We start from the raw sequence: 20,635 nt of genomic DNA on the forward strand, positions 1-20,635 counted from the left end.
GTCCAGTATGGGGGCTGCTTCAGAATGGTCCTTCCCTGCAGGAAGGAGCACATGCTGCTCAGCACTGTTCTCTGTAAGCCTTGTTGTAGACTTGTGGTTTTGTGTATCCAAAGGCAAGCCCTTTGCCATCTAGTTCTAGGCAGATGATGGCCAAGCTCTTGCAAAGCCCCAGACACCAGGATCATCTTGAGGCAGAGGCTTCAGAAAAAGAAAACACATTCCCTTTGCTGAAGCAAGTCTGTGATAGGAATGGGCCTAGAGGACCCACTGGAGAGCATCCTTCAGTCCAGGCTGCAAATACAACATGGACAGAGAAGTCCTGTTGTCCATGCATGGGACTTTCTGTGATGGAGTGTGAGGTATGGTGGCAGCAGGGGGCCATGGTTCTGAGAGCACAAGGCTGCCTGCTCACATCCCTGTAGACAGGGAAGAAGAGAGATAAATGTTGCCAATCACCTATTAGGTGATAGGTATCAGAGAGCATCTTCTTTGGAAAGGCAAGCACAACCCTGGAGCAGAGGAGCAGGAACTTGGTACCTTTGGTCTCAGACTGGTGCAATGTTTTTTCCAGTTTCAAGCATGCCTCCTCAGAATAGCACACCAAGCTGTGTATTTTTCCTATTCAGCCTTTTGAGTTCTAGCCACAAGGAGTCTGTCACTGTCAAGTAAGCAGGCAGAGGGCTTGCCCCACTGCACACCAGGAACAGCCTTTCTAGTCTGGTCCATTGAGGTGTCCTAGCATGATACCCATTCTGTCCCCCAAATCCCATACTAAAATTCAGTATATAGAGCCCCAAATCCTTGTTTCAGGAGCCTGTGCTGCCTGATTTCCTGGGATGAGTCCTAACTGGATAGATCAAAAATATAACCAAGAAGGAGATAGAAGCCAAGAGTTCCCATTCTTCCCTGGCCAGGTGAGAAGTCAACTCTTTCCAGCATTTTCTGTCTCCCCCGTGCTAGAGCTCAGCTTGCTTGCTTTCTTTTGAGAAAGGGTTTCTTTGTGTACCAGCCCTGACTGTCCTAGGAACTCCCTCTGTAGACCAGGCTGGCCTTGAACTCACAGAGATCCGCCTGCCTCTGCCTCCCGAGTGCTGGGATTAAAGGCGTGCGCCACCACCGCCGCCACCGCCGCCCGGCCCATCAACTTTCAATTAGAAGAGCTCCAACAGCACATGTGGATGGAAGCACAGCATAGCTGGGGGCTGCTGCTTCTGGGAGGCATGACTTCCCTAGGCAACCACTAAGCTACATCTATCTCTCCAAAGCCAAGCCCAACACCAACCTGTGCATAATACTCTCGAGGCAAACATGGAGGTAGCTTCTTGTGCCAGAGACTTTTGCTCCACGGGTTTTTAAGAAGCACACACTGGGGGGTAGGGGGAAACACACTCATCAACTCTAGATCATTTACCAGTTGGAGCAAAACGGAAGAAACTGCGTTGATAATGCCACAGAATACAAAACTGCCAATCATTTGAGAACAACCTGGAATGCTGAGGAGATAGGAGATGCAGACTAGGGACAGCCATGCCTCATGTGACTCCCCACCACCATTCTCCCAGGGTGAGGTGACATGGTAGAGGTAGTGAAGAGGAACTCACACTGTTTTCTCAGCCCAGAAGACAGGGACACAAGTTTGCAATTGGCACTGTTATTTTATTATTAGTACGAGTATTATACAATAAACTTGTACTGGTATACAGACGATTTATTTAAAACAATTTTGTTCAAATTTTGAATCAAACATTGTTTTATTATAATAATGAAATAATTTCTACCTAGAAAACCTGCAAGCACCATCAAAGAAAGGGACCATAAAATTCAATAAACAGACTCGAGTGTATCCTACAAATAGACACACCACGATTAGAAAATAGAATATGAATTCTTCCATTTTTTTAATATTTGTTTTAAAAAAGCTAGTGCAAGTACAACATTTTACACTGGAATTACAGAGTATGCACGCATATGGAAAAGGTCTCCTGTCACAATAAAAGCTCTTAACTATGTATGCACTTAAAAGTTTCTTTTCAATAAGGTGCAAAAAACTTTTTTCTTCCCTAGTTTTCCACATGGTAGTACCCTCAGCCCAAGTTTTGGTGTCTGCTTCCCCTTGGCCTGTGGGAGGCATACAAATAGATATTGGAGGGTTTGGGAACCTGATGTGAAAACCTTCTCACTGGTTCAGATCTCAGGTTCTTTAGGGCTAAGACTCTACTGGTTAGAGATGAAGACTGTCTTATTGAAAGGCCACCACAAATACTGACAGGACTCCACTGCAACCCCCTTTCAGCTGACACCACCTGGGATTACACTTGAGCAGTGTGGGTGGGGGAGGGGGCAGTAGTCCCAGAGTAGGACCAGTACCATGGTGGGTTGTCAGGGTTACGCCTCACTGACTCAACAGTTCATCCCACTCTTGGTCTAGAGAATAACTTCAGCGTAGGTGGCTCGTGTGAGAACCAAGAGAAACCTATGCACCATCGTTCTTGGTAACTGATCTCTCAAGACAACAGTTCTAAAACTCTGTCACCTCAGCTGGGTAGTCTAGGGGACAAGGTGTTATCTCAGTAATGGTCACTGTAAACAGTGCTTTCCACACAGGCCTTCAGATTGGCCATCCAGACAGCAAAGGAACAAGAAAACATGAGTGGATGGAGTCTCCAAGTGATCTGTAGTGGAAGACTTGAGTCCTTTCAGATACAAAGTGTTGGTGCGTTCTTGTAGATGCTACCTATTGGCCAAACCCACTTCATGGGAGTACAGGTGAAGCTCCCGTAGGCAAGTGTCAGGATGTGAAACGCTGAAGCCACTGTCCCCCTTCAGCCACTGTCCCCCTTCAGCCACTGTCCCCCTTCTGCCTCTGCCAAGGTGAATGTCAGCTACCAGAACTTGCACAGTAAAGGAGGGGATGCAAACCCAAATTTAAGATTCAAAGCTAGGGTCCATTACTGCCCCTAAACTGTGCAATTTGAACCACCCAGCTCAACTGTTGAACAGGAATCTAACTCTGAGAAACTGCTCTGCCGTCTTCTGGCCTCTACTTGATAAACATCAAAATGGAAGCCAGGCATTCTAATTGAAAGTGATGTTTTACCCCCATTTAACTGAGGTGTGGGGTGGGAGGCAGAAGGCAAGCTAAACTTTTTTTTTTTTTTTTTTTTGTCCCCATGTGAGTCCTGTCTTACTGGGAAGAGGATCCCTTATAGAAACACTTCATGTTCAGGATTATATTCTTTGGGTTTATAGGAACAGGAAGTGCTGAAATGTCAAACATCATCCAAAGAAAAGAAGTTGCAATGGCTTGAGAAGGGAACTTAGAGAAGTACTTCCGGCCTAGGAATGGACAGACAGTATCCTCAAATAGTGGAATACAGTTTCCCATCCTTCACACAAGAGCCGCATGTAACAAAACAGAACAGTAAGCATAGGTATAGTATAGTTGAAGAGCCTCTGACGTCATAATTCTTCCAGGCCATAACCATACAAATTTGATCATCAAGACAACAAATTTCTATATACAAGAAAAATAAAACCCCAGAACATGTAACTTTCAACCCTCCTCTGTTTTGTATTTTTTTACACACAAAATATGAAACTCATGGTTTCAACAGATCTGTCTCTTTCAAACACTGAATCATTTCAACATTCATTTTTCTTTTGTGCAATTTTTTAAAAAAATTATCTGTACTCCCCAAAGTGAGTGCCTCAAAAAAAAAAAATTCCCCCCCTTTGGCTACTCAAATTAGGTGTACTTTAAAGAAAAGAAAATAAAACAAAACAAAAAAACTTCCCACAAGGTATAGTGCTACAAGAAAAAAGCCTACCAGTAAGGTAACATTTGAAGCGAGGTCATCTATGTGAAAGGAATCTCAGCTCCAGAGTAGAGATGTGCAAACTGTTTGGAGTTGCCATAGGAACAGAAATACAGCACTGTCCATGGAAAAGGGAGGAAACCAACCCAACACAATAGGTCATACGTATGTGCTTTATAAAAAAGTAGATTCTCTAGTTATTACTCCATTTTTCTTTAAATTCTCTATTTCAGAAATTCTGGGTTCAAAACACAACCATAGAAGCAAAGGCCTTTGCTCCACTTTTAAAAAATAACCAAGTATAATTCTCTTGCCTTTCATCTCAACCGCCAAAGAAACTGGATTGGGCCCTGGAGACTGAGGCCCTGTATTCCCCTGGAGTCAAAGAGGGGCGGACTAGGAAATTGGAAGTGCAGAGGGTTTCCAGGAGAGAACAGACCAGTTTGTTGAGCTGCTTGTGGCTCAGGAAACAGTTGCCATGCCAACCACCTCAGCTCAAAAAGTCTGGCTTTCTATCCCAAGAGCTCTGCCTCCTCACCCATGTCTGAAATAGGTGGTAGTGTCTTCAAAAGCATCTACAAAATAGGTTTCCTTAGTAGTCACAGATGTTAAAGGGTATTGTCAATTGTTTCCTTAAAAAAAAAAAAAAAGGAAAATCCAAAGCTACAACAAAAACAGCTTTTGGCAACATATTTCAGTAAAGATCAAACTATGTGCAAAGAGTGGATTTTCTGATCACTAGGAGCTACTGTTTGTCTTGAACGTGCAGCATTATATTGCAATCTGTGCAGTAGCTAAGGAGCAATCCACACGATGCGGGGAAATCCAAACATTCCTTGAAATTGTACAACCCTACTCCAGAGCAGTCCAAAGTGCTGTTGCTGAACACGTCTGTGTTCCACACACACACCAGCCCCATCCCTGAGTAAGAGGTGTGAAAGGTTCCACCGAGCTCCTTGCAGGGGAGAAGGAAGGATGCTGCCACTTCCTGGTGGGGGTAAAGGGGGGAGGGAGGAACCCAACAAGCTCACCTAACAGAAAACATACAAGGTCAGGATTCAGAGTTAAGGACGTTCTGTTACCACCACCACAAAAATCAGGCCATCTCAAACTGAGCTGGAAGAATTGAGAAAAGCAAAATGTGACCAACGTAGACGATTATCCTGCAAGTCCAAAACAAAACAACAACAACAAAATTTGCAAGTTGGATTTCCACTTTTAAAAAGATTTGAGGTAAGTGGCATCCATGGCCTTCTCTCCCCAATCCCTACCCCACCCCTGCTGACCCCAAGGTGGCCCAGACAAACTGAAATAATTCTAAAGTTAAACATTCTAAGGAACAGTCATTTTATATATTTAGAAATCCCTAGAAAGAGAGGTTCTTGTTTGTTGGTTTCTTATTAGTAATGTTTTCTTTTCGCCCTGACTAATTTCTTGGTGATTGTGTTCCATTGTAAACGCAAAAGGCCTGCTGTTATTTGTTTAAAAATGGAAAGCAGGAAAAAGGAGAAGGAAAGACAGTTGTTGGTAAATATTGCAAAGAGGACAGGTATAGAGGCGTGTGGCTGATCCTTGTATGATGATGGCACAACCATCACTGTCCTCCCTACAGAAGGGTGATCACAGCTGCTCCGGGAGCCTCTCAGGCCCCACCAATGTCTGCAAACCAGAGGTGGCCCCTCCCTCTGTGTGCTCTTCCTATTTGAAGAGGAAAGCTGTCACAAGGGAATGGTGACTGTGGTTGCCAGGTGGTCCCCTCCAAAGCCACTGGTGGGCATGCTCAGAACACACGCACATATGCAATAAGTTGTTTGTGCTCAAAGGCAGAGATCGAAGTCTCAAGGACACCGAAGACACTGAAAAATCGGTTGACTGCAGCCCACACGGCTCCAGAGCATGTCCTAGGAACCGTCTGCCTCCTTGCTGCATTCCAGGTTCACTACAGAGCCGAGGGCCTTCCCAGAGTGCAGAGTGATGGACCTTCGTGGTGCTTCCCTCCAGGATCCTCAGATGGCTGGCTCTGGGTCCTGGTGACAGACACACAGGCTCCCTACTCCAGAACTCTGCATCCATATTAGGGGAAAGCAAGGCAGCTTGCCTCTCCTTGCTCCATCCCTCCAGTCTTTCTCTGGCCAGCAAGGGGAAGGAAGGTCGACCCACAGAACAAGGAAGAAGCCAAAAGGGAATGAATTTTAACTAGATAGAGCACTATTAGCACACAAAGTATTGCACATGCTAAGAGTGAGGGAATGAAATGAGACAAATGCTTTAGAAGAACCAATGATTTTTATAATTCCTATACCTGAAATAGAACCACAAAAGTTATGATATTCCTATTGCTCTGAACTGTGTGTTTGCCTAGTTTAGTGTTGGTTTAGTGGATACAGTCAGTTCAGTCCTTGAAGTAAGCCAGACAGTGGTGTCTGTGTTTTCTGAGCTCCCAGGAGCTGGTGTAAATAGTACCACACAGCACCTCTGTGGCAGCCCCCTATTCAATCCTCTTACCATCAAAGGTTAAAACAAACAAACAAACAAACAAAAAAACCTACTAAGTGCAAGTGCCCTGAGCAGAATATATGGAAGATTAAGCAAGGTCTCTGAACAGAAACATTAAAGAAAATAAAAACCACAGCACTAAATAAGCAATGAGAATGGGCCCACCCAGCTCTCTTAGCATGCTGAGAGGGTAATGGATTTTAGGGAGAGGCCAGCTATTCTGAACCTACTCAAAGGTTTTTGGTACATCCCAGAGCAACATCGTTAGTCACATTGAGAGCCACTGTGAATGGAGACTGTATAGCTAACATCTGGGTTGTATGAGGGAGGAGCGGTCTCTTTTTTCTAATTTGAGAAATGGAAGAAGTCCTTTCTGTTTTTTAATGGTTAAAAGGAGAGTCAAATAAGTACTTATTTGGGTTAGCTGCAACCAAGTAAGAATATTTAAAAATGTCTCTCTTATTTATAAAACTTGGTTTAAAGTACTTTAAGACACACTCAGACCCCACACATGATATTTTAATCTCTGGGAATGAAAACTTGTGACTTTATGGAATACCCTTTCTGGGTTTTGTACCAAATATTAAATCTTAGTTTGATTTCAAATAGAAAAAAAAGTCATTCTGAAAAAAAAAATTAACACTTTTTTCTCCCAGAAATAAAAAACACTTGCTCACATATATAAAATGTCTGTATGGAAAACTCTTAGAGAATCTGAAGAAACTCTCAGATCTGGCTTCTCGTGACAGATATGGCAGGTGACAAAATGAAGCAGAAAGGAACAGAATCTTCTAAGAGTGGCCTAGGGACTAGGCAGGTTAGAAAGGAATTTTGCTACATTTATTTATGCTCGATCAATCCCCCCCCAACCTTTCCCACAATGTTATTGGATAAAAAATGCAGGAATATCACACAAATTATAAACTCAAGATGTGCAAATCGCAAAGTTCTTTAGGAGTTCACCCTAAAAACACCGGGCAAAAGTGAATGTCTTTTCTCCCTGTGTTTCCTCAGTCTCTCTGCCAACTCTGCATACGCCTTTAACTCTTTCGTCAAAGTGACAAGTGCCCGTGTGGTGGTCATCTACTGTCACATGCTACTTCATAATTCACATTCATCCCTTTAAACCAGACAGACCGGAGCTTTCGATTGCTGGCGCGTGGCATGAGCAATCCTGCAGAGCCGAAATGTAGTTACAGTGTTGAAAAAAAAAAAAAAATCAGAAGCAACTTAGGTTTGTCTTTTCTTGCCAAGGAGTTTAAAGTTAGATACAGTACTGGTTGAATGACAGACCAAGATGTTTGGTTAACAAGTCTGCGCAGCATTTTTAACCACTTCAGAGATAGTAACAGGTGTGCGTCTTCCAGATCTAATTCTTCACGTCATGCTGGGATTGAGGGGAAAAAAAAAAAGAAAAAAGAAAAAGTGGCACCGGAGTTGTCCATAGTCATGAACTGGAAACAGTACTAGATCTAAAAGACGGAACAGAAGCTGCGGGCTCAGCTCTGAGTGCTGCCTGGCTCTCTCAGGAGGGGAGCCTGTATTTTCTTCCTGGGAGCAAAAGTCAATGCAAATAACCTGATTGGTTTTCATAACACTGCCGTGACCAGTGTGGAAGCTTCTTCTGTCCCCCAGCCCCACGGCCACCCACCTGACCAGGAGTGACCTGAGCAAGGACTTCCCTGCCCACCATGACACCTGGTGACGTCACTGGACTGGTAAAGCAGAAATGAAATCCCATGTGTGGCAGCTGCTCTTAAAAAAAAAAAAAAACCAAAAAACAAAAAACAAAATCTCAGTGCAGTCAGGCCCCATGGGGGGAAATATATATATATATATGATTAAAAGTTGCTTTTTATTGTAAAATATGTTGGAGAGAACCACATTCTTTGAGACTAGTTTCCCATCTGCCCTCTGATATCTCCCTATGATGCCCTGAAGCTGGGTTCATGTGGATGACTTTGCATGTAGGAAACCCAGGTCCCCTAATCCCATGCCCAGAGTGAGCAAGCAAGGGAGAGAGGGAGGCAAAGAAAAAGAGACCGTCACTCACCACCATGGCACCCACACACCCCTTCATAGGGACACACCCAGACACCCTTGCAGGTCACTTCCCACTGAATTTGCTCTTGAAACCAGTGAGAACTGATGTCCCTTGGCTCTGTGCTGCTGGAGAAGGCAGGTGCTGAGAAAGCCACATTCAGGGCCACCTAGGATACCCTGGAGCTCCACAGCCACGGTTCTGACCACCCTTCACCCGCCAGCTCCTCAACAGACACTTGCAGACAATGCAAATGCACCATTCTCCTGCGACACACCTGTGTGACTCTAATGACAAGGTTAGAACTCAAACCTTAAGTAAGAGGATAACATGTAAATACTGTGTTATTTAGCCTACAGTACAGTAATCTGGATACAGACAGCAAAGGAGGCCCAGGCCTCCGCTGCCGGCACGGTCTCTACTTGCCCACATTAGATCGGCCTTCAATGCAGATTTTAACCTCCTGAGGAATGAGCGAAGGCTTGGGAAGAGTCAAAGGTGGCTCGTCCTCTGACTTCTCCAGTTTGCGGGTCTCCGGCGCCGACCACCTCCTCTTCCTTGGGGCTGTGGGCTTGCTCGGTTCTATTTTGGTGAGGAAAGGTGCTGCAGGCAATCCTATTTTTTCTGGAAACTTCAGTTCACCATTCTCAGAGAGCACCTGGGTGCCTCCCTGGTTGATTCCGTTTTCTTGCTCAGCATATCTGTGTCTGCTGCCCACTAGGCTGTCGGTCTTTGTGTGTTTCAGCAGGACACTGGCAGGGTCCACGGGCTGGCCCTTTTTAACAGAGCCATTCTTCAGGTTCTTGAGGGTGAGCGAGATGCAGACGTCCCCAACGGAGAGTTTGGAACACGGCAGATCAAAGAGCTGGCTGGTTCGCTCCGGACAGCAGGACGACCAGCCCTGTCCAAACACAAAAAAAGGATACTCTACCAAAACTTCAACACTGACCTGTGGAAACAGAAGCAGAGGGAGAAGGAAGGAAGGAAATATTAGAAAATGGTTCATGTGTGATTTTTGCATGTGCCCACGTGTGTGTGTGTGTGTGTGTGTGTGTGTGTGTGTGTGTGTGTGTACACGCATGTGAATGCATGTATGCACAGAGACCAGGGCTCCTAGGTGTGAGTTCTTCAGATATCCACTTTTCCCCCCCATTGGATAATTTGTCTTTATTAAGTTTTCTTTTAAAAATTACATTGAGGGATTCCATATATATATCACCATATCTACTCCCAATTTTCCCCTTCTAACTTCCCTTACATTCTCCAACATGCTTCCCTTCAAACTTCATGTCTTTTAAAACATATAACCCATTAAGACCACACAGTACTCCCTTTATGTGCACAGGTGTGGAACCAGCCACTGGGACGTGGGAACCCCACCAGTGGCTGCACCCTCTAATGATTCTTCCTACCACAGCAGCCATCTGCTACCACACTGCCAACAGCATAGAGGTCAAAGTGCTGTGAACAAGGGACTGAGTGACCAGCTCGAAACAGGACAGCCCCCTCCCCAAGGATCAGGACTCATCATTGAAAAGGAGAAGGAAAGAATGTAGGAGACAGAGGCTAGGAGGAATGGTCTGAAGTGCTAGCTTCTAGACAGGATATTGTGATTGCAGCCATCCACTCCCCCGTCCCCCCGGAAATGAGGTCTCTCAATGGCCTGGAGCTCATCAAGTAGGTTAGGCTGGTTGGCCAGCGAGCTTTGAGGAACCTGTCTCTGCCTCCCCAGTGCTGAGATTACAAGTACATGCCTCCATACTCAGCTGTTTCACATGGGTCCTCATGTTTGCTTGGAAAGGACTTTACCCATTGAGCCATCTCCCTAGCAGCCTCTCCCTTCCCCCTGACTCCGCCCCTGTGAGTGTTTTATTTAACATAGATACACAAAAGCTGGATGAGAACAAAAAACAGGAGTTTGTTTACCAGCATCTCACCCCTGCAGCGATACTGTGAACCAAAGGTGCTAACTGTTAGAAGCAGTTGCACTCATTATAGTCAGACCTGGGCAGAAGCTCAAGAGTCAAGTGTCAAGTCCATTTATCATTTAAAATACTTTACTACATACCTGTTCTGTAGAGGTTCTGTTAAAACCATTCACTGACCTACAGCAATGACAAAATACCTACATTGAGTTCAATTGTGAGGCTCTGCAGGGGACTCAGAAGCCCAGCTACAGCCTTGCTAAATATTGGCCAGACTAAGAGGCTAATAAACTCCATGAAGAAGGTGTGTATCTATTTGCCACTAGATTCCTAGCCCTTAAAAGGGGGATGAGCACAATGCTTGGAACCAGTGAACTTTTACTGTCCTAAGAATTTAAGGGCACATCATCATCAATAAGGGCTGGGATAACTAGGGAAGCCTTTTCCAGGACGCTGAAGAATGGGCAATATTGGAGGTTTTTGAGAGTGCACACTACGGAGATAGATAGTTCAAGTGCATGTTCCAGCAGCAAAGTCATGCCTGAGGCTTGACTCAGTCTCTGGGTTCATTCGACCAATGAGTCATGAACTGAACTGCAGCCCAGTTTTGCATGTCAAGGTCTCATGCTCTCTACCCCTGAGTTAATCCCACTATGTGGACTTCTCAGATTACTGGGCTTCATTTCTTTATTGGATCCATAAAACATGGAGGTATTTATAGAAAGAAAAATCACAGTGTATGTTATTTGGAGGGAAATATCATTGCTCTGGACTATTTTAATCGTATTAAGGCTGCTAAAATTTTTCTGATCTCTCTGGGGTGGTCAGCAGTCAATGCAGTGACTCATTAAACCAGTTAATATGCTGAGAAGTGTCCAGTGAGTGCTCAGCCTTAAATAAGACATCTGTGTTAACTGCCTGCCAAGACTTGGAACATCTCAGAAGAGGGCAGAAAGACTGTAGGAGCTGGAGGATGGGAGGAGTGATGTGCAATGCTGTCTTTGGGACATGACATGACCATTGCACCCACAGATTCACTGCAGCTATGATCACCTGCACCAAATCCAGCCAAAAAGGTCAGTCAATATTCTAATAGAACTAATTTGACTTTGTGAGTTACTGAAAGGAGGAGACAAAGCAGGCAGGGGGATGTGTTGGGGGTGCAGGTGATCAACATGCATTGTTTACATGTATGAAATTATCAAGGAATAAATAAAAGATATTCTATTAAATTTTTTCTAAGTGCCTACTATGTGTCAAATGCTCCAACTTCACAAAAGTGTTTTTTAATGCTTATAACATACTAGTAAGATGAGAAGTAGCATTTTAGCTTTCTAAATTTGTAAGTAGTAAAATCATTTTCCTAATATTATAGCTATCAGCCAATAGAATTAAGATTGAATCCAGGTCTTAGACTAGCTCCCCTCCCTGTACCAAACACCCCCTTTCTTCTAGACCTCCTGCTCTCTACCTACATGAACAGTGACATTACAATATGGTAAAGAGGCAACTTAACATTCCCGTTACAGCAGTTTCAACTAAGTGTGTGTGCAGTGAACGTGTACTAAATGTGAGGGATTGTGAAAGAGGTCTTGTGTAAAGCAGAGTGCCTCGCCTTCTGGGAGACAGACATCTTCTCGGGAGCATATAGGCCAGATACCGGCTACAGTGATGGATGTCTAATCAGCAATTCAACCTCAACAGGAGAGAAACATACTTCCTGATGCTGCCTCCCTTGTCCCCTCCCCATCCTATTCTTCAAGTTCTTCAGCTCAAATCCCTGGAAATCACAATATCTTCCCTTCCTTCTCTCTTACTACCCACATCCAAATCAAAGGTAAATTCTACCCGTTCCTCTTCCCAAATGTCTAGACAATTTCTCATGATGTTCACCACCTGAGTTTTGGCCAAGCCCAGCATGTCACTTGAAAAAGAAAATGTCACTGGAACAAGCCCCACAGGACTCTCCTGCCATCACTCCTCACTACGCGCAGCAACATTGCCTTTTTTTGTGCCTTTAACTCTAAGACACACATCCTACCCAATCTGTTCACTGCACTCCCTACATTTGGGGCTCTTTTAGATTTGCTGCCTTCCCCTTTCCTCAGACAGCGCCTCGCTGACACCCTGCTCCACACAGTGGCCATCCATCCCTAGCTTCCTTCTTACAGACACTGGCTCTTCCTCACTTATACTTTGATGCACTAGTTTTGGGCTTTACTCCTCGTCTGTTGCTATTCCCCTACACTAACTGCTATTCCCGGAGTCTAGGATGCTCTCTAAGAGATGCTTGTTATCTAAATGGAAAACACTGCACTAGCAGAGATGGCCAACAGAAGGCATTGCTTAAGACAATGGATAAACTTCAATTTTTTAAAAAAATTGTACTTAAAATCACAGCTATCACAACGGCCCATTCTCAGGGACTATGTCTGCCCCACTGGCAACTTTCTAGGCTGGGCCATAGCTGTCCCTCTGAGTTCCTCTGCCAGCTGCTGAGCGGGTCATAACTTCATGGGATGATGCTCTAATTCCTCTCCCCCTTTCTTTCTCCATTTTATGAGGGATGCAAACATTTTCCATGATGGTCTTAATTAAGCCCCTTGTTAGGGATACCTCTCATTTTTAGGGGCTGATCACTTCCTACCCTCTCCCCTGTCCTCCTGCCCTACTCAGAACAAACATACCTACTTCCTTCCTACAACCTCCTAAACAGACTCCAATGAAGCCATCTCCTCCAGCTTCCCTCCTGGATGGAGGAAGCCAGACATGGAAGCAATGAGGCCTCGTTTCTGGGCTCATATCATGTGCCACCTTCATATTGCAGCTAAGGACTAGCTTTTAACATTACATTTAGCTCCCCTTTGTGAAAAACAACATAAAATCCCTACAACAACTTAGTCAACAACTACTGTATCTAAACACTATGCACACATATATAGTTATGCTGTTTGACTGCATATTTCAATCTTAGATTAATGCTGCATCTATACAAACACATATGGACATCTCACCAAAAGCAGGCTGGAAGGAAAACAAAACGTCTGTTGTTTAAGCGTGTCTCTCCTTCCTTCCCAAGACTCCCGGCTTTCACAAATGTGAAGGGCATCTGCTTTGCCGAGCATTCCTCCCTCACCTCAAGTTAGCGCCATCTCCTACACATAACTTCTGCCTGCAGCTGGAGCCACCGAGTCTCTCAGAAACTGCTTTTTAGGAAGCAAGTCTTGTTTTGGGTCAGAATACTGAGCTGGGAACTCCTGACTGCCTGCGATGTGAGATCATAGATTCTTTTTACCTGTACGTTCAGCCTGCTCTCTTTCTCTGAGAAGGATGTGCAGGACTAGGTTCCCAATGTGAGGCAAACCAGAGAACTCCACAGTGCCGATGAAGGGGCAGAGAGGGAGCTACTGATTTCAGTTTTTAAAAATCACTAATAAAAACCATCAAGCTCTTCAGTGGCGTGTGAAAGGATCTGTGAACATTCTATTTAAAGCAGCGAGTCACATGACTCAGCCTTTGGTGAAAGCATTTTGGGGTTGCTCAGAAAACCCACATCCTTGCACCGGGACACCTTCAAACACAAACCTTAAACCACAGGTCATGGACTGGCTCCCAGTACTCTCCAATGGGAAGGTCCCATCAGGAGGCTCATGGTTGGCCAAGATGGACACTGTCCAACAAGTGACCAGACAGCTGATGTTCACACAGTTTCTATCTCATCCATGTGCCTTAACGTTATTGGCTGGAGAGGTAGCTTGGTGATAGAGTGACTGCTAAGCATGCATCAGGCCCTGGATTCAGTCCCTAGCAAAGACAGACAGACAGGAACATGTACATATATATAAATGCTTGCACGCGTGTACACATACACACACACACACACACACACACACACACACACACACACAGAGAGAGAGAGAGAGAGAGAGAGAGAGAGAGAGAGAGAGCCAGAGAGCCAGAGAGCGTTGTGATAGCCCATGCGTGCAATTCTAGCTATTGTGAAGGTGTAGCAGGAGGTTCACAGCCTAGATTACACACATGATGCCGTACTTCAAAAAACAAAACAAGCCCCAAAACAACAATAAAGACACTTTTATTACATTTAGCATTGAGACAAAAAACAAGAGTGATCAAAGCCTCAGCAACACATGGAGGAAAACCTCAGATGCAAGTTGCTAAGTGAAAGAAGCCAGTCTGACAGGTGGCGTTGACGCTACATGATCCCAACTATGGGCCATTCTGGACAGGGACAAAACTAGTCACAGTAGAGACTGGTGGTTCTTTGTGTTCTGAGGTGTGACACTGGGAGATGGGCAAACATGTAAAGCATAAAGGATACTTAGAATGCTTAAACTATTCTGGATGGTACTGTAATGCTGGCTATGGGCCTCTGCATTGACTCACAGAAGGTACAATGCAGAGTAAACTCTAATGCAAACTGTGGCTGTAGTCACTAACAGCCTGTTGATAACTGGCTCAGTTATAATAAATTTGATACACAGTGAGAGGGTTTTTTTTTTTTTTTTTTTTTTTTTTTTTTTTTTTTGTGTGTGTGTGTGTGTGTGTGGTTTTGTGTTTTCCAAATTGGGGGCTAGAGATACAGCTTAAAGGTTAAGAGCATGTATTGTTCTTCCAGAGAGCCCGAGTTCAATTCCCAGCACCTATGAGAGGTGACTCACCTATGTCAGTTATAATTCTAGTTCCAGGGACACTCAATGCTCCTTCTGGGTTCTACGGGCATTGCACTGACATGTACAAACTCACACATGGGATATACATATATTTAAAATATAAATAAAGATTTTGTCAAATTTATTTTTACATCTACCTGTCTATCTATCTAGTGTGTGTATGTGTATGTGTGGGTGCTTGTGTGCGGAGGACAACTTGTGGGAGTTGGTTTTCTCCTTTTACCTGGTGAATTCTGGGGGCTGAACTCACCTTGTCAGGCTGTGTGTGGCAAGTGCCTTTACCTGCTGAGCCATCTCACCAGTCCCTAGTACAAGATTGTAACAATAAAGAAAAGGTGTGTGTGTGTGTGTGTGTGTGTGTGTGTGTGTGTGTGTGTGAGAGAGAGAGAGAGAGAGAGAGAGAGAGAGAGAGAGAGAGAGAGAACTTCTAAATACACACAGAATCTAGAGAACAACCTTGGCTATTCCTTAGGCTCTACCTACCATCCACCCATCCATCCACCCACCTACCTACCTACCTACCTACCTACCTACCTACCTACCAACCAATCTATCATCTACCTATCTATCATTTCTCTCTCTATCATCTATTAACCTATCATCTATCTATCCATCCATCTATCATCTATCTATCAATCAATCAATCATCTATCTATTTATTGAGACAGGATCTCTTACTGGTCTTGAATTAGAGTAGGTTAGGCTGGCTAGCCAGTGAGCCTCAGGGATCTACCTGTCTCTGCCTCCCCAGCACTGGGATCACAAGGGTGTTTTACCACACTTGACTTTCTATGTGGGTTCTGGGGATCAAGTTCAGGTGTGCTCAACTGGGCTATCTCCCAGCCTCTAAATAGAAAATGTTAAACAATAAAGTCTCGACACTCAGGAGTCTGGCAGGGCAACTATCAAGAGTTCAAGTTCAGTTTGGGTGACTCCTTAAGACAAAATGAAATAAAGCCAAGCCATAATAACTATGGTCTAAAGCAACCTGTCATCAAGAATAAGATCATCAAGTAGAGGGCACTTATATTCCATAAAGGTTGAAGAGCAACACATTTATTCTGTTTTGTTTTTGAGATGGGTCTTGCTATGATGCCCAAGCTCCTCTCAAATTTCCAAGCTCAAGCAATCCGCCTGCCCAGGTAGCTAGGACTATGGTCCTGTACCACCACATGGGTCAAAAGACACATACAAACAAGTATGGTTTGATGCGGTTTCCCAGAGGGAGCCTTTTGATATCAGAACTGAGAGGCAGTGAGACATTACCTATCTACAACTGGTCCATAGACCTAACACATGGCCTTTACTCAGGCTACTGAGCATCTATACTTTGATGAATTTGTGGGTTTTTTTCTTACCATACTAAACAGTAGATATTGTTGAGTAGTTAAGGGACTGACTATTCAGGCTTATTTGTTGCTTGTTTGAGAGCCTGGACTATTTTTAGGATCCAGTTAATCCATTACAACACTACCACCAGTGACTCACATTCCCCAGCAGTCAAACGGAGAAATAGCGGAATGAAAGAAAAGCCATCAGGGCACACACAGTGAACACAACATCATAGCCTTCCATAGGAACATGTGCACCTGCTCACACTGGGAGAAGAAAATAGCAGTGACTATTAAGGAGCCGCCAAGGAAGCAAGGGAAGCAGTCACCTCAGGAGGACCTGGGAAGTGATAGACAGCTCTAATAACATGGAGCTTAGCATTGAGGAGAGCACAGCCAGAAGGAAGCGTCAGGCTAGAGCACTTTACAGATGGAACACTTTATGAAGGTGCCACTGAGCACATCCTGGGTGCTCCAGAAAAGCCGATGTCCAGAAGCATGGGACAGAGGTAGGCAGGCTGCTTTCTCAATGGGACACTGCAGGACAGAAGTCAAAGGTACCCAGTGGGGTACTCTCATATAGGAGCTCTCCCAGTAGTGACCCTGCTGACAACTCAGAGGCCTTTATTTTGTACATGGGTGCTCATGCTGATCTGGAGGGGTGGGGCCCCTGTCCTTGCTCATGTCCAGCTCCAACTGATGGTTGGATATACATGTTCATGCAGGCTAGCTTGTGTCTACTTAGACTGCCTAGCAGAAGTGGGAATAATGGTCGTCCTCTGCATGGAGCAGACAACAAGGATACAGGCATGCTCAGAGCAGCGTGCTGTGTTCACTGAGGAAGCCAGCTTTCTGACTAGGATTAAGGAGACTGCCTGTCTTCCCATTCATTCTTTTTAGAGCATATGATGCTGCATTTCTCTTAGTCAGCCAACCTCCTCTTTCTCAGGGTTAAAGCCACCTACAGCACAAGGAACACAGTGCCAGGTGCCAGGGCTGCTAGATGGTGGAGGGCAGAGTCAGACCGAGTCTTTTTTCCACTGAGGTGTCTGTTGATGTATTTTCCCAGCAGATAATTTGCTTCCTAACCAACCATACCATAATATTCATTCCTTTTTCTTTTCCTTTACTAAAAGACCATGCTTTACTCTGCAGCCCATAGTTGAGACATGCCCAAGGCTTATAGATTCATACTTGGAGAAGAGTAAGTAGGTTACATTTGGGAGTGGGCCCAAAGGAAGCAATTGTTGTCCTGTGAGGCTCCCAGGCTGAACCAAGGCACAGCCGGAACAGGAACCCTATCCCTGCCTTTGTGGAATGTTCTACCTGTCTACCCAAAGAAGAAAGAGGCTTGCTTCCCTCAGCAAACATAGTCATAGGGAGCAGTGCTTCTAGCTTTCCCCATGGCACTAATCTAGAAGGGTATAGGAGTGCAGTGTACGGCAAAGCCACAGAGATGGTGGGTAACAAACACAGAACAGCATTTTCCTACAGTACTACTACCTCATGTGAACGCCAGACAGAGCCAACCCTGAAGGCATCTTTTCACAAGAGCCGTTAGGATGCAGCTTCTTAAAAATAGTCACTAAGGGCCTGGGAACATGGCTTAGTGGGTAAGGGCACTTGCCATGCAAACAGAAGGACCTGAGTTTGAATCCCCAACACCCACATAAAAATCCAGGGTGGCTGTATGTGCCTGTAACTCCAGCATTGGAGAGCAGACAGCTTTTTGAGACTTGCTGGCTAGTCAGCCTAGCCTAAAGGTAAGAGTCACCATCTAAAGGTATTAAGGAAGGGAGGTGGAGAGGTAGACAGCCTCCTCTGGCCTCTTCATTGGGTCTATGGGCTTTGCACCTAAAACACTTACACACACACACACACACACACACACACACACACACACACACACACAGAGTCACCAACATAGATCCCTGCCTCAGTTCCTACTCTATGCATGTGCTGGTTAGCTGGAAGTCAGTAAGAGATCTCCTGAGTATACTTTTAACTTTTGGTTGCTGAGGTAAATAAAAACAACCAAGTTTGTTCTGGAAGATAGAAAAGCAGACTTAAAAGAAAAACAAAACAAAACAAAATGAAACAAACCAAAAAAACGTCCAAGGAGGGTGAAGGGGAGAAAGCTTTAGTAGTACAGCTCTTGACTGGTGACATAGAAGGAACTAGATTCTAACACACACACACACACACACACACACACACACACACACACACCCCATAGTCAAACATGCATACACATACACACCATAGACACACACACACACACACACACACACACACACACACACACACCCCATAGTCAAACATGCATACACATACACACCATAGACACACACACACACACACACACACACACACACACACACCATAGTCAAACATGCATACACATACACACCATAGACAAACACACACACACACACACACACACACACACACACACACCATAGACACACATATATATACCCCATTGACATAGATACACACACAACTGAAAAACCTAAAACAACAACGAAAAACCAAAGCAAACCCTACAAGCCCCGAAGATCGTCTGTGGGCAGCATCATTAGGTTAGTCTGTTTCAGAGAAGAGAGGACACCAGCTGGCGGGGAACTGGGGAAAGTCACCTGCCATACACACATGCACAGCTGGGCTTCTGGCTTTCCCCACCATCCCTCAGTGTTCTCTGGGAAGGATCATGGAGGTCATCTGAAGCCAGCCATTCTTGTGGCTTTCTGCTCATGAAGGATTTGCACCCAAGGCCACAAAGCTATTTCTATCCTAGGGAAAAAGTATCTTTCTCCCACAAGTTTTCTAACTGAATTTGTGATTTTGCTCCTCAAATCCAACAATTTGCTTCTTTCTACATTTCCCTGTGGGTGCTGGTGTCAGCTTTATCTAACCAGTTGCAGAGACTGGGCATCTGCTCAGGCTAGGGAGTAAGGTCATCCGGGAGATACCTCAGAGGGAGGGCAGCCCTTGCGAACTCCATTATTAAGTCTGCTACCATTCTCTCTCCCTTTCCCAGACTCCCCTGCTCTCTCTCTCTCTTCTCTGCTCTGTGATTCAAGACCTGCCACTGTGTATGCACTGCTTGTGAAGCATTTCCTCTGAGATGATGTCAGCCAATCTCTGATAGGCTTCTAGAATAAAGCCACAAATCACTGGTTGGGTCTGAGCCTTGCACTTTTATTTCAATGGCCTGAGACCCAAGCAGTCTCTTTAGCAGACCACATGCCTCTTGTCTGGCTTTGCAATAGAGCCTTCCATCCCAGGAGAGAAAGGAACATTCTGTCTGCTCATCATGCTGCTAGAACCCTGCTGTCAGGCTGTGGGGAGGAGAGAGAAGCAGGGTCTGACTTCACAGGGAAGCCAGTCTCTCCATGGTTTGCATATTAATTTTGCAGAGTTCTGAGCAGTAGCAAACACACAGAGACTGTTGCCCCTCCAGGCTGAAGAGGACTGTGGGCTTAAGTCTTGGGCTTGTTGGTTTGTTTGGACCTGGGTGTGCAATCCCCAATCTACAGTGGCTGAATTTACTCTCCAGCTGAAAGATGCTACCCAGAAGAGAATATCGTTTTCAAAACTGGGCTGGGAATATAGCTCAGTGGTAGAGTGCTCACCTAGCAGGCATGAGGCCCTGGGTTCAATTACCAGGAGTGAAACAAATAAACAAACCAACATTTTGCCCGATTGCCTCTGGTCATAATCATGTTCTAGAGACTAAAATCAAGAGGAAGAAGACATTCTGGACTATTTCCATGGTTTGCCTAGGGCCTGAAAGTCCATTCTGCTTACATCATTTCACATTGGAAGTGAGCAACAGCCACATATAATACTTTAAATAAATACATTATCATCTTCTCAGAGTTAAAACCTTCCAGAAAACTTTCTCAGCCCTTATGAAATACTGAGTGATTGTGGTCTCTATTCACAAAGACCATGCTAGGTTAAAAGGTTTCAGGGAAGCAGGGCCTATGACTTTGAGCAAGATCCCACCTCTGGTCTTTCAGGGAATGTGCCTAGGTGGAGACAAGCCTGGCTGACTCTCAGCGATGTGGTCAGTAAAGCTGCTGTTCCATGTAAATAGGCCCTGGAGTAAATGCTAGTAGATGATTTAAGATTCTGGAAAAGAGGCTGAGATGTAGCTCAATTGGTAGAGTCCTTGCCTAGCGGGCATGAGGCCCTGCGTTTGATTTCCAGTACTGAATTACATTGGGCATGGTGGCATATGCCTGTAATCCCAGAACTCTGGAGATGGAGGCAGGAGGATTGGAGGTTCACAGGCACCTTTGGCTATTGTGAAGTTGAGGAAATACTGGGT

General features: G+C 44.9%; 1 protein-coding gene across 8 annotated transcripts in view; it reads right to left on the reverse strand.

The window, feature by feature from the left end:
* Window positions 1–1,635: 1,635 nt before the first annotated feature.
* Atxn1 (ataxin 1) overlaps window positions 1,636–20,635 on the reverse strand; it is a 425,225-nt gene continuing 406,225 nt past the window's right edge. For all 8 annotated transcript variants that reach the window (XM_036189212.1, XM_036189208.1, XM_036189206.1 and 5 more), the window contains one exon: window positions 1,636–9,301. In XM_036189212.1, coding sequence (XP_036045105.1) covers window positions 8,771–9,301 — 531 coding nt within the window. In that variant the 3' untranslated portion in view covers window positions 1,636–8,770. The remainder of the gene's footprint in view (window positions 9,302–20,635) is intronic.

This window comes from Onychomys torridus, chromosome 5, assembly GCF_903995425.1.
Source record: "Onychomys torridus chromosome 5, mOncTor1.1, whole genome shotgun sequence".
Lineage (NCBI taxonomy): Eukaryota > Metazoa > Chordata > Mammalia > Rodentia > Cricetidae > Onychomys > Onychomys torridus.